Below are 13,498 nucleotides of genomic sequence, written 5' to 3'. Positions count from 1 at the left end.
TATATATATATATGTACACATATATATACACATATATAAAATTATCAACCAGAGAACCTGGCAGATATTATAACTGGCTCAGAAAAGAATGCAAAGTACAGACATATGTATGTATTACATAATATATATATTATATACTATATATAATTTATACAAAACATATAAAACATTATATAATTTGTATATAATGTACACAATATGAGATATATACAATACGTGTTACATAATACATAATATATATTACATAATATATACATGTCTGTTCTGTGCATTCTCTCTTGAGCCAGTTTAATATCCACCTCACTCCCTCACTGATTAATGAGCAGAATAAAATCCTTAATGTGTGCTTATGTTGTATCTGTATGAGTCATGATTTAATCTTGTTTCGTTCACACAGCTACTGAGGGGCAAAGCTGGGACTTAAGCCCAGGAAGCCTGGTTCCTGACCCTCAACTCCTGAACACCACACTTTATCAAATGTGCTAATAGACATGGACACACTTAGCTCTCAGTAGGTTCCCGGTACACAGTGGTGTCTGGTATTGCTAAGAAGTGGTGGTTCCATTTGAACAGAAGCCACATAAAACAGAGTGTCTCACCGTTTTAGAAGTGGAGGGGACAGAGGACAGTAACATCCCTGAAGTCTGGGACTCAGAGCTGGGTTTGATCTTCCTGGTAATCCATCTCCTGTATTCTTCCCGCACCTGGGGGAAGAGACGCATCACAGGGAGGTGAATTATTCCTAGATGCAGAGATGTGGGCCGACACAGGCTTGCTCCTCGGAAGGATGAGACTGGGAAGGGCAACAGCTGTGTACCTGGCGGTTGAGCAGACAGTGAATGACGAAGATGAAGGTCCCCTGCAGGCTGTTGATGATAGTGAACAGGTAGGCCATGATACTAGCTATGGCTCCAATCTGGAAAATGCCCAACACCCAGGAGCACCCCAAGATGAAGAGCTGGGCAAAGGCCTTGAATGTCAGTAACCTAGGGGAGAAGATTTGGAGGATAAAGTTCTGGGAAGTGGCCAGAGGCAGAGGCCGTTGTCCTCGTGGACTGTGCACCCACCGCAAAGTCTGAGGGTGCCACCATGTCACCTGCTACCTGAGTGGGAATAAACGTGCGGTGGAGTCTCCAAGCCCAGAGGCAGGGAAATAGAGTCCCATTGGCATTTAAAAGGCAGTTGGGGGGCGCCCGGGTGGCTCAGTCGTTAAGCGTCTGCCTTCAGCTCAGGTCATGATCCCAGGGTCCTGGGATCCAGCCCCGCGTCAGGCTCCCTGCTCGGTGGGAAGCCTGCTTCTCCCTCTCCCACTCCCCCTGCTTGTGTTCTCTCTCTCGCTGTCTCTCTCTGTCAAATAAATAAATAAAATCTTTAAAACTAATAATAATAATAATAATTAATAAAAGGCAGTTGGCCTACAGATACACATGGCACAAGGATGTGTGGACACATATATTTAATGTCATAGTGTTGATAGTGATGAAAATGCTCAAAGGACCTGCAGGCCAAGAACTGAGGACACGTTAAACGAATGGTAATGTCACAGTATGAAATACGAGGACATTTTTTTTAATTGAAGAGAAACTCGCATAATATAAAACTCAGCATTTTTAGCATTTCAAGTGTGCAATTCAGTGGCGTTTGGCACATTCATGATGCTGTACAAACATCATCACCACCTGGTTCTAAGACATTTTTATCACCCCCCTGCAAAAAAAAACCCATACCTATTAAGCATTCATTCCCCCTCCTCCCCAACTAAAACAACCCCAGTGGAAACAGTGCCTCAGTTTCCTCAAATTGATACAGGGACAATAGTACAATTCCTACAGGGTGCTATTACTTGTTTTACAGATTAAATGAGATAACAAAGCTCTAAGGGGCTTACAACAGTGTCTGACACAAAAACATTTTTGTTCTTGTTTTTAATCATAAGTGTTGATATGAAATCAGTTATGTATTATGCGGAAAAAACCCAAAGTTCAGAATGATATGTATAGTATCCTATCATTTATGTAATAGAAGGTGGATGTGTAGGTATAGAATATTCTGGAAGGAAGCTCAATTCAAGTGATAAATGTTGCTTAAGGTGGGAGAGATCTGGGGACCTGGGGCTCAGAGAAGAGAGAAGAAATTACTTTCCATGTGTTCCCTTTTTCACTGCTTCATTTTTCTTACCATTGCATGTGTTAACTTTGTTTTATACTTTTTTTTTTTTTAATTTATTTATTCGACAGAGATAGAGACAGCCAGCGAGAGAGGGAACACAAGCAGGGGGNATTAAATGAGATAACAAAGCTCTAAAGGGCTTACAACAGTGTCTGACACAAAAACATTTTTGTTCTTGTTTTTAACCATAAGTGTTGATATGAAATCAGTTATGTATTATGCGGAAAAAACCCAAAGTTCAGAATGATATGTATAGTATCCTATCATTTATGTAATAGAAGGTGGATGTGTAGGTATAGAATATTCTGGAAGGAAGCTCAATTCAAGTGATAAATGTTGCTTAAGGTGGGAGAGATCTGGGGACCTGGGGCTCAGAGAAGAGAGAAGAAATTACTTTCCATGTGTTCCCTTTTTCACTGCTTCATTTTTCTTACCATTGCATGTGTTAACTTTGTTTTATACTTTTTGCATCAACTTTTTAAAAATAATTTTTAGAAAAAATTATTTAGGATGGATGAGGGATNTGTAACGCTGGGATCACGCCCTGAGCTGAAGGCAGACGCTTAACCGCTCTGCCACCCAGGCGCCCCTTGTTTTATACTTTTTGCATCAACTTTTTAAAAATAATTTTTAGAAAAAATTATTTAGGATGGATGAGGGATTGGATACCGACAGGAAAACAAGAAAAGGACATCATATGGTTCCTGACAGTAAAACCTAGATAATGTCTAGTAGGTTCTTAAAATGAAGATTATTTGAGGGGCGCCTGGGTGGCTCAATCAGTTAAGTGGCTGCCTTTGGCTCAGGTCATGATCTCCGGGTACTGGGATCAAGCCTTCCTCATCAGGCTCCCTGCTCAGCAGGAAGTCTGCTTCTTTCTCTCCCTCTACCCCTCCCCCACCACTTGTGCTCTCTCTCTCTCTCTCAAATAAATAAAATCTTTTTTCAAAAAAAGATTAGTTGAGTGCTGAAGTCAAGAAACACAAATGGCCTATAAAAGTATGAAAATGTCCCACATCTGTAAGATAAAATAATATATACAAAACTAAAATAATAAGATAGTATCTTTCACCTATTAAATCAGCAAAATGACACAACAAAAATGATAAATCCCAGTGTTGGCAAAGCTGTAGGTAAACAAGCACTCTTGCAAATGGGAAAAAAATTTTCTGGAAAATAATTTGCAATATATACTAAAAGTGTAACAATCCAACCTGCCATTTGAATCCAACAGTTTCATGCCTACTGTTATGATTCAATAACCACAGATGTGGAAAAAGATCTATCTACAAGGGTATTCAAGACTGCATTGCTTATAATAGCCCTCCCTGCCCCAAAAAATCAGAAACAACTTGAACGTCCATGAATAAGGCATGATTTAAGTAAGTTGTGCTGCACTCTTACAATGAAATGTTTTACAAAAAAAAATATTGTAATAGAATGGTCTAGATAAATTGAAAAATATTCATGACATTATTAAGAGAAAAAATGGTTATAACACCCAGGGCTCCATGCAATACATGCCCTCCTTAATACCCATCACTGGGATGAATCATGGAACGTTACACCGAAAACTAATGATGTACTGTATGGTGACTAACATAACATAAAAAAAAAAAGAATTGAAAAAATATATAAATAAATAGAGAGCACACACACACGAAAAAAGAAATGTTAATAAACTATAGTGTAAAATTTAAAAAGAGAAAAAATGGTTATAAAAAATAAAGTAGATGGCATGATTCTGTTTTTGTAAATATACACATATTGTTATGCACAGTAGATGAGTTAGAAAATGTATTAATAGGTTCAATATAGGAAACAGTCTTCCTAGTAACCGTGTTACTGCTTCATAAGCCAGATAAAGTGCGCAATGTTAGTATCCCTAGTGTACAGATGAGGAAACAGTTTCAGAGAGGTTATGTAACTTGCCTGAGGTCACACAGCTTATAAGTGGCAGACCTGGCATTTGAGATCCCAGATCTAGACACTGTGCGTTTCTGTCCTGGGCACAGGACCAGACGTATGAAAGGTACTCAGTGAATGTTTGTGGGAAGAATGAAGGAGACTGGAAAAGGCGAGAAAAGGAAGGAGGGTCTGCACCTGGTGTCTTTGAGCGTTGAGACTTCAGCATTGACGCTGGAAAGCTTCTGCCTCAGGACGCACAACGTCCAAGTCAGGAGGATGGAATTGATCTACAAAGTCAAGCAGAAAAGACTGAGAGGTTGATTATACAAATGGACAATGGCCAGACCCCCCGTAAAAGACCCGCAGTCTGCAGTAACCACTCCGGGAAGCAGTTGACCCTAAACAACCAGCTCTCGATTGGTAACTGACAGCCTCCCCAGTTTCCGCCCTCACTTCCAACTTAGGACCAGAAGGAAAAAGCCAATGTGCTCCCCTAAGCATTCTCATAGGATGTCCTGCTTTGAGTTAGCCTGCCCATAGGGTCCCCATACCTACAGCCTCTGATCAGGGCACACCTGAAGCCTTCCCTTTTTTACCCCCGTAAAGCTTTCCCTCTCCTCTGCCTGCTTTTGAGTCTGAAAAATCCAAGCGATGGTGGCTGATTCCCTCACTATAGCAATAAATGGCCTTTGCTGGCTCTCATTTGGGTGATCACCACTTATTCCCGCTGGATACCTATGGAAAGTTAGAATCAAGATTGGTGCCCTGCTTGGGTTGAAATATTGAAACTTTTTTTTTATTATAATGATATTTTTTATTATATTCTGTTAGTCACCATACGGTACATCCCTGGTTTTTGATGTAAAGTTCGATGATTCATTAGTTGCATATAACACCCAGTGCACCATGCAATACGTGCCCTTCTTACTACTTAACCCCCAGGACCTCAGAATGTGATCTTATTTGGGGTTAGGGTCTTTACCAGAGGTGATCAAATTAAAACGAGGTCATAGGTCGGGCCCTAATCCCAAATGACCTTATAAAGCAGGGAAAGTTGGACACAGGGGCAGTCATGCACAGAGAGAAGCCAAACATCTGCAAGCCAAGAAACTCCTGAGGTTACCAGTCTTCTTGGCTAGAAAACTGGAATGGATCCTTCCCTTGCACCTTCAGAGGGGACATGGCCCTGCTGACCCCTCGATTTTATACTTCTAGCCTCCAGAGCTGTGAGACGATAAAATTCGGTTGTTCTAAGCCACCCCGTTTGTGCTACTTTGTTATGGCAGCCTAGGAAACTAATACATGCCCCCCCCCAAATCTTACAGAAGTCAGAGCAAAACCCCTCTGGAGGAATACAATCTCAAGTATTCCCAAGATTTAGATCAGTCAGATAGGAGCTCACAATTAACAATTACAAGTGACACAAGGAAAAGAGCCACCATGAGTGAGAGTCAGAAGAAACATCATCTTGCAGGACTGTTGAATCTGGGCTGGAGGTAAGAAGCCAAGGACATGGTGAACAACACCCCCAGGTTCCCAGAGAGCAGAACAGTGGGTGCTGGGGCTGGGGGAGTGGATGGGGGAAGATGTTGGTCCAAGATTACAAAGTTTCAGTTACACAAGGTAAGTTCTAGAGATCTCATGTACGATGTGGTGACTATAGTTAACAATACTGAATTGCATACTTGAAATTCACTAAAAGGGTAGGTCTTAAGTAATCTCACCACAAAAAAAAAAAAAGAAAAGAAAAGAAAGAAAAAGATAAGAAAGAACAGTAACTATGTGAGGTGATGGATATGCTCATTAGCTTGATTGTGATTATTTCATGATGTATACATAAGTCAAAACGTCAAGTTGCCCACCTTAAGTATATACAATTTTATTTGTCATTTACACCTCAATAAAGCTGAAAAAAAAACCCCAAAACTTGAGACTTCCCTTTGCTTCCATCCCACCCTTTTCTTCTCCTCCATGACCACCAAATACTCTTAATTTCTTTCTCCCTTTTTTCTCATTCAAAGTCTATCCTCAGAAGCCATCAATAGACCCATTCTTACTGAAACACAAAGGACAGATAAGATTGTGGTCCCTTCCAGGGGATTTGCATGTTGGCAGAGAAAAAAAAAAAAATCACAAGTCAAAGAAATTACACTCTAATTTGGAAATCTCAAGAACCGGGGATCAGAAGGGAAAATGTTTGAGAGGAATAAGCGACCTCGGTTCTGCCACTTCCACTGGCACTTCCCAGTCCCCCCGGGGTCTCCTTGTTCCTGCTCTGGAACACTGTGCCAACAATTTGCTTACCGTGATGATGGTGCAGACTGGCCCCAGGAAACTCCAGATGAACCCTGCCTCTAGATTCAGCCAGCAGCTGTGGAGAGAAACAGGAGTCCGCGCTTGTCTCAGTCTTGACCCTACAATTCCTCACACCCCAACAAATGCACTAATGGAGGAGAGTATAGGGAGCTGACCCCGAGATGAAAATTTTCATGACGGGACAGGTTACAGCTCAGTTTTCTTTGGGCCACAGCAAGTCTTCTTTCAGACCTCTTCCTGGGGAAATGTTCCTGAAGTACTCACTTGGTGCCCTGCATAGAGCTCGTCCTCAATTCATAACCTTTGTAACCCCGTCCCCTCTATTCACACCTCTTCACTGGGACACCTGTTCCTTCCAATCTCAGTTCAAATGTCACCTCCTCTGAAAAGCCACTTCTGACTAGCCCTACCCCTGGTCTATCTCTAGCAGAACTTGCTGCTTTTCTTTATTATGGCATCTATTGGTATCATAAATTATGGTGGTGTTCGTTTCCTAGCAGATTGTCCTTCTCTCCCTACAAGACTATGAGCTGTATGAGAATTCGGACCTTGGACTTTGGTTCATCTCTGAATACCCAGCACTCAGTGCAAAGCCTGGCGTGGATGAGGCATTCCATAATTATTTTTTAAAAGAAATGAAGAGAGAAAAGGAGGGAGGAATGGAAGGAGAGAAGGAAGAGAGAATTCACTGCCTCTTTCCATCATGTCTCTAGTAATTTGTTGGTTTCACCATTGGATAACCATTCCACCATGTTCAGTAACAGCACCCCAAAGTTCCTTTAGCAAAAGTGTGCCTCCCCTCACAAGAGAAGGAAAATAATCAAGTTTGGCCAACCAGGCGTTCTCTCCCTGGAACGTGAGTCTCCACAGAGTAAAAGCTGTAAAATGCATAGAACATGCCATCCCTGCTCTTTCAGGAACAACCACCTCAGGGAACACTGGCCAATTCCCTTATCAGCTTCTGCACCTCTGGCTGGAGGCATCAGACCGAAAGCTCTGAGAATTAGTTCTCCAGGAGCAACCCTCAACCAATGGCCGCTGGGAGGGAGACGGCGGACAAATATGCCCCATGGGTGGGACATCAGAGGTACATGCCCTCTGCAGTTTCCCAGAGGCACCCACTGGGATGGAGCCTGTTACCTGCAGCCACACCTGCTCAGAAACGCACCCCGTATTTGCTCCTTCTCTTCCCCACGCCTAGTGCTTCTTCCCAAGGCCATCTCAAATCCTTGTCAATACTACTCCTCTCTTCCAAAACTTTCTGTCGTTCTCACCACCTGGAAGGTATTCTCCAAATTCCAAGCCCCTCCCCCAGTTTCCCCTTCTTTCAGCCCCAATCTATCTGTTCTCCAAACATACCTTGAGCCCTCCTTTGGGGAGCTATTGCCCTCACTTATGTTGCCACCCCCTTTCCTCTTTGCCTATGTACATTTCAGGAGAGCTTTCAAGAATTATTCAAATTCTACCTCCTCCAGGAAGCCTTCCATGAGCTTTCCCACTCCCCCATGCTATCATCCTTCTCTTGCCTGTGTCAGTACTTATATTACCTACACCAACATCAGACACTTCATCATGGTGGCCTTGCATTGTCACCACCATCTCCTGACAAGACAGATCTGAATTCAGTTTGGACACTTCCTAGCTATGTGGCCCAGGGCAAGTTCTGCAACTGTGCTGAGCCTCAGTTTCCTCTGAAGTACCATTTATCAAGCTGTTACTTTATGTATCACCATGTGCAGCAGCACAGGTTGTACACTGCACAAACCCAGGGGACACTATTCACACTGTACACAATGGAGACTCGTAGCCCTCACACAGAGGATTTCTGTTGAGAAATACCAGAGATAATACACATTTGTAAAGCTTGCAGGATTTAGGTTCGATGAATGCTCACTTAACTATGGATTCCTTCCCCTCACCTCTTATCTCATGACCTCACCTGAAATATAAACCATCAGTAGCAGTCAGGCAGAAAACCTGGATATTTAGTACCCTAACCACAGCTCAGTAGTTCTCATAACACAGAGTGATGAGCACGGGCCCTGGGATTGGAAAGAGCCAGATTCATGTCCTCACACAACCCCTTTCTCACTGCAATGGCAAGAAAGCCTAGCTATCCTCATCTGTAAATTAGAACAGCACCACTATCTCAAGGATGGTAGAATTACATGACATGATGCAGTGAGTTACAATCTCTGCCCTAGCCACATACTGCTCGTGCTGTCATTTACTTGATTTTCAAAGTTGACTCACCTTTTTTTACTTATACAATGGAATCATGTCTATGATATCATGAGTTTAGTTGGTATGCTGGCAATTTTTTCCTAATATCTTAGAAGATAAATACAAAAATATTTTAAAATTATATTCACCAACATACTACCCAAAATCCTCCCACATGGAACCATGTGATAAAACTGGCTTTAAAATAGACAATGGTAATGATGATGATGGTCTGTGTAATGCTTTACCCTGTGGTGCCAGACACTATTCTAAATGTTTTTCAGATAATAACTCATTTAACCCTCACAACTATGATGTGGGCATTGCTGTCAGCCCCTGTTGCGTGGATGAGGAAATGGAACCATATAGAGGTTAACTAACTTGCCCAAGGTAGCACAGCTAGAAGGTGGTGGAGTGAGGATTCGAACCCAAGCAGGCTGGTTCCAGAATCCATGATTTTGAAATTTACAACCAAATTCATGGTTTACAGCACCATCATTCATCTACACTATAGTGCAAAACAATGGCTCCTGTATTTGTGCAGTGCACAACCTGTGCTACTGTACATGGCAGCCCTGAGACCAACAAAACATAAAGAGCTCGATAAATGGTAGATGCAATTACCACTACTGTTTTTGCTCTTCTTGCTGTTTATGTAAATATCATCATGAACCCTGGCAGCAGGCCCTTCAGGGAGACAGAAGGGTAGCACTTACCGATTGTGCATCCCATAACCTTTAGGTTGCACACTGGCAGAGACAGCCACCACCAGCACTGGGAGCCCGTAGCCAAAGGCACAGAGGTACCACATCTTGATGTTGCGAGAGCTGAAGTAATTCACCACTTTCAGGTTCCTGACCATAAGGAAGAGCATCACAGCCTCTACCAGCATCCAGAAGAAACAGGCAAGGAAAAGGTAGTGCAGGAAGCCTGCAATGATGGCACAGCCCATCTGGAGAGGAGAAGCATGCACACTCAGGATCCTCCCACTACCCTGCCCCCACCCCCGCCCCAGAAGCAGATTCAGACGATAGTGGGGGTACACTTTGATTGGAATTCCCCAACCACAGCCCATTCATTCATTCCACAGACCTTTAGAGAGATATTCTTCCCTGCAGGTGCTATCATCCCTCTGGTAGGGGGACCAATGGTCCTGGTTTGCCTGGGACTGGTGTTTCCCAGGACATGCGACTTTCAGAGTTAAAACTGGGAGAGTTTTGAAAAAGAACGGGGAGTCGATCACCCTACCTCAGAGGGTGTTTGAAGCTATGGGGGGGGGGTCCGCAAACTGCAGCCATTGGGCTGGCTGGCTGTTTTGTAAAAATGTGTCACTGGCACATGGCCACATCCATTTTTATATTTTCTATGGCTGTTTTCATGCTAAAACAGCCAAGTTGAGTGGTTGCGACAGAGACCCCAGGATCTGCAAAGCTGAAAATATTGATAACTGCCTCTTTACAGAAAAAGTGTGCTCACTCCGGGTCAAACGGTGGGAGTGACATGTGCTACCAGCATTGAGTTCTGGGAAGCTAGACATTCCACAGTGAGGGACAGCCAAAATGTCACTAATGCTCCTTCCGGAAAAATCCTGAGAGCCTACTATGTTTCTGGTGTAGTTATAAGGGGTAAATTGGCCAAAGATCTTGCTCTCATGGGGCTCATAGTCTAGTGGGGGGAGGGGGAGGTAGATACACAACAAGTAAAACAACAAATAATCAATATGGTTTCAAATAAATGCAAGGAAAGAAAGCAAAAAAGACTGGTAAGGGATAGAGTCTCTCAGCTGCGACATTACTGGCATTAGTAACAGTACTGCCAGGTCGTTTCCTGTCACGGGGGCTGTCTTGTGTGCTGTACGGGCGGCGGCGTTTGGCGGCATCCTTAGTCTCCTCCGGATGCCAGCCCACCAACACTGTCCCTAGATACCACCAAGCGTCCTCTAGGGGGCAGAGTCCTCCAAATTAAGAACCAATGGTTTAAACAGTGATAGGAGGGGCCACCGCGATAGACAACAGGAACAGGGAAATGATTTTAAACCGAGACTTATCGCAAGAAGGAGTCAACCAGGGGAAGAACTGGGAACAAGTATTATCAAAAGAGGGCACAGCACATGCAAAGGTCCTGAGGTGGGAACTAGCATAGACGTTGTTGGGTAGGATGAGCAGGGGCAGATGCGGAGATGGGGGGGCTGAGTGAGGACACAGTCTAAGGGATACGGGACCTGGTTGTCAGTCTTGTCTACACCGACGATGAAGAGAGTCTTGGCCAAGAAGAGGCAGATACAGAGGTTCAGGTGGAGGTAGGTGTTCTGGTTGCGAATGGCACGACACAGCAGGAAGGTGGCGATGGCCAAGACGAGACACACCAGGGAGGTGATCACGCCCACGTGGCTAATGATGTACAAGGAGAAATCCCTCTGTCAGGAAGGAGATACACTGCTCAGAGAGGGACTGACATCCCTCTAGGCAGGAAAAAAGAATTATCCAGACTCCTGACTGGGGCAGAAAGGCCTCAGGGACATTCTCTCCCTCTGACACTCGGAGTGAACTAGATCTTGTCCATGCATCCTTTGGAATCCATCAGCACCCATTCCCACCCCTGTCCTGTGCCCCATCTCATGTCATGCTAGAGCAGGATGTCTATAAACTACATTTCCCAGAATCCTCTGGGGCTTGGGTCCTGGATGTTATTAAGGTTCTCCAGTGAGATGTATGCACAGAAGTTTTGGAAGGCAGAATGGAGGCAGATACCAGCTTTCTGCAGACAGGAGCAAACTATGGCTGGGCCCCACATTCCAGCTGTCCCTTCTTCGATTGCATGGATGTGGGGTGATCTGAAAGCAGCAATTTCTGACCTCTGGATTACAGCTGCAGAGGGGTGATCTTGAAGCCAACCCCAAGTGGCAGTCCCTGACTTCCACTCCTCCATCCCTTCCCGTGATTTTGTGAGCATCCCATTCCCTGCGTGAAATACCCAGAGGGGTTACCGTTTCCTGCCTTGAACCAGGACTGCTACACAGGTGTTCAGAGATGCCCCACCTTCTGAGAGCGGAAATGGCAAGCTGAGTCCTTCCCCTAGTCACAATTATTTTTATTCACAATTCATTTTAAATTTTTGAGCTCCTTCTGGGTATTAAAGATGTGCCAAGGTACCATCTCACCAGCTACTGCCTATGATTTTGTGATGTGGTGGCTAAGAAAACGGACTAGAGTTCCGCCAGTTTCTAGTTTATGAGCTTGGGCAAGAAGACGCTTGCCTGCTCTGTACCTCAGTTTCCTCATCTGTTAAAAGAGGATACTAACAGTAACGACCCTGTAAGTTTGTCGCAGGAGAATTCAATGAAAATCCTTAGAGTGCTCACAGCTGTGCAGGAAATGTAATTCGTGCTCTGTACGTCTACCCAGTCATCAAGGCTCACTTCACAGCCCATCCCCTCCCTGATTGCTTGCTGGCTCTCAGCAACGCACCGCTGAATGCCCATAGCATTACTTCTCGCACCATGTTCATGGTTTGGTGGGAAGAGACCTCTGGAGCTAGACTGTCCTGGGTTCGAGTCTCGTCTCGAGTTTCCTAAGTAGGTGGGCTACGGAGCCTCAGCCCCCATCCCGTACAAGGGCCTGAAAACACTTAACTTAAAATAAAGGGTCCAACACAGTAGGTGCTCTGGCAATGGGATCTGTGATTATAATTATCCCGGCATCGGCTCAGGGGCATTTCTCATGTTATATGTGGACATCATGGCTTCTCAGAGGTGCTCTGTCCCCCTCGACTCCCTCCCGCAACACCCACGGCCACGAGAGACACACCATGGATGTGTACGCAATAGATTCCCCTTGGGTCTGGGGAGCCAGCACGCAGAGAATCCGTACTGACCGTGAGCTCCCTAGAAGCCATGATGATGGCCAGGTTCACCATTTGGTAACAGCTGCAGACAGTGTGCGTCTCAGAAGCTTCAAGGACCACACAGCCGGAGGGCATCCACCTACCACCCTCTGCATCGGTGTCCCAGGAAACGCAGATAGGTCTCTCAAATTCCTGCTTTGGCTGAAAACGGAAAAGCTCTGGTCACCTGAGACTCTCTTTCCAATGGATTCAGTACAACCAACTTCAAGAGTCATTTGGGGCAAGAAGATGGAGGTATGCTTGGGAAGGAACTGCGGTATTTCAGCGTGCAAGGAGGGAGAGAAAGGTCTCAGATGCCAGGCCTGCTTCTGGCACCGCCTTGGTCATAGCCAATGTACATACCATCCCTATAAATGTTCCTGCATCAACATCACTTAATCTGAGCCCAATCTTGCCCTGTGATGGATGAAAGAATAACACGTAGAAATAGGAGAGCCCTCTCTTCCGGAGGTGGATTTTGGGCGTTGACTTGAGTTGCAAGAGACTGTGGGAGCTTGCTGCCTTCGGGGGTCCCTCTCAGAAATGAAAGTTCAGCCCGCTGGGGGATGGGGCATTCTCAATAGGTAGATGGGAGCCCAGCAGGGACCTCTTCACAAACCTCAGTGTTCTCCAGTGTGTAAATGACCGGTTCAGAGAAGCCAGCTTTCTTCGCCCCAGTCATGATGCCCTGTACGACGCGAGACTTCAACTTCCGCTGGGAGTTGGCCGAAGGGGTCCCATGGTCTTGGAAGAAGCTGTCATCTAAAAGAGACTCCATCCCCGAAAAGGAGGCAAAAGCCACTCCAATGGTCCCTAGGATTTCCCCCAAAGGCAAAAAAAAAAAAAAAAAAAAAAAAGAAANAAAAAAAAAAAAAAAGGAATCATTTGCTCAGTAGTCATTATAGACAACCCAACATGTACACACACATACACACTTTAACATCCCACGCATCTCTCTACCTCCGCGGGCCTGCTCTGAGGATTGCAACGCCAGTGCAAC

General features: G+C 44.6%; 1 protein-coding gene across 6 annotated transcripts in view; it reads right to left on the bottom strand.

Moving 5' to 3' along the window:
* The window catches only part of ADGRE1 (adhesion G protein-coupled receptor E1), a 47,600-nt gene that overhangs the window by 4,673 nt on the left and 29,429 nt on the right, over positions 1-13,498 (bottom strand). For 3 of the 6 annotated variants that reach the window (XM_034657637.1, XM_034657640.1, XM_034657639.1), the window contains 8 exons: positions 13,118-13,311; positions 12,490-12,660; positions 10,838-11,032; positions 9,333-9,568; positions 6,382-6,448; positions 4,273-4,364; positions 818-986; positions 600-704 (listed from right to left, as the gene is read on the bottom strand). In XM_034657637.1, the coding sequence (XP_034513528.1) occupies positions 600-704; positions 818-986; positions 4,273-4,364; positions 6,382-6,448; positions 9,333-9,568; positions 10,838-11,032; positions 12,490-12,660; positions 13,118-13,311 (1,229 nt within the window). The remainder of the gene's footprint in view (positions 1-599; positions 705-817; positions 987-4,272; positions 4,365-6,381; positions 6,449-9,332; positions 9,569-10,837; positions 11,033-12,489; positions 12,661-13,117; positions 13,312-13,498) is intronic. The other 3 variants (XM_034657641.1, XM_034657638.1, XM_034657642.1) reach the window with 3 other exon arrangements.

Source organism: Ailuropoda melanoleuca, chromosome 4 (genome assembly GCF_002007445.2).
Source record: "Ailuropoda melanoleuca isolate Jingjing chromosome 4, ASM200744v2, whole genome shotgun sequence".
In the NCBI taxonomy this organism is placed as follows: Eukaryota; Metazoa; Chordata; class Mammalia; order Carnivora; family Ursidae; genus Ailuropoda; species Ailuropoda melanoleuca.
The sequence above is the reverse complement of the archived record's forward strand: the minus strand, read 5'-3'. Positions and strand labels throughout refer to the sequence as shown.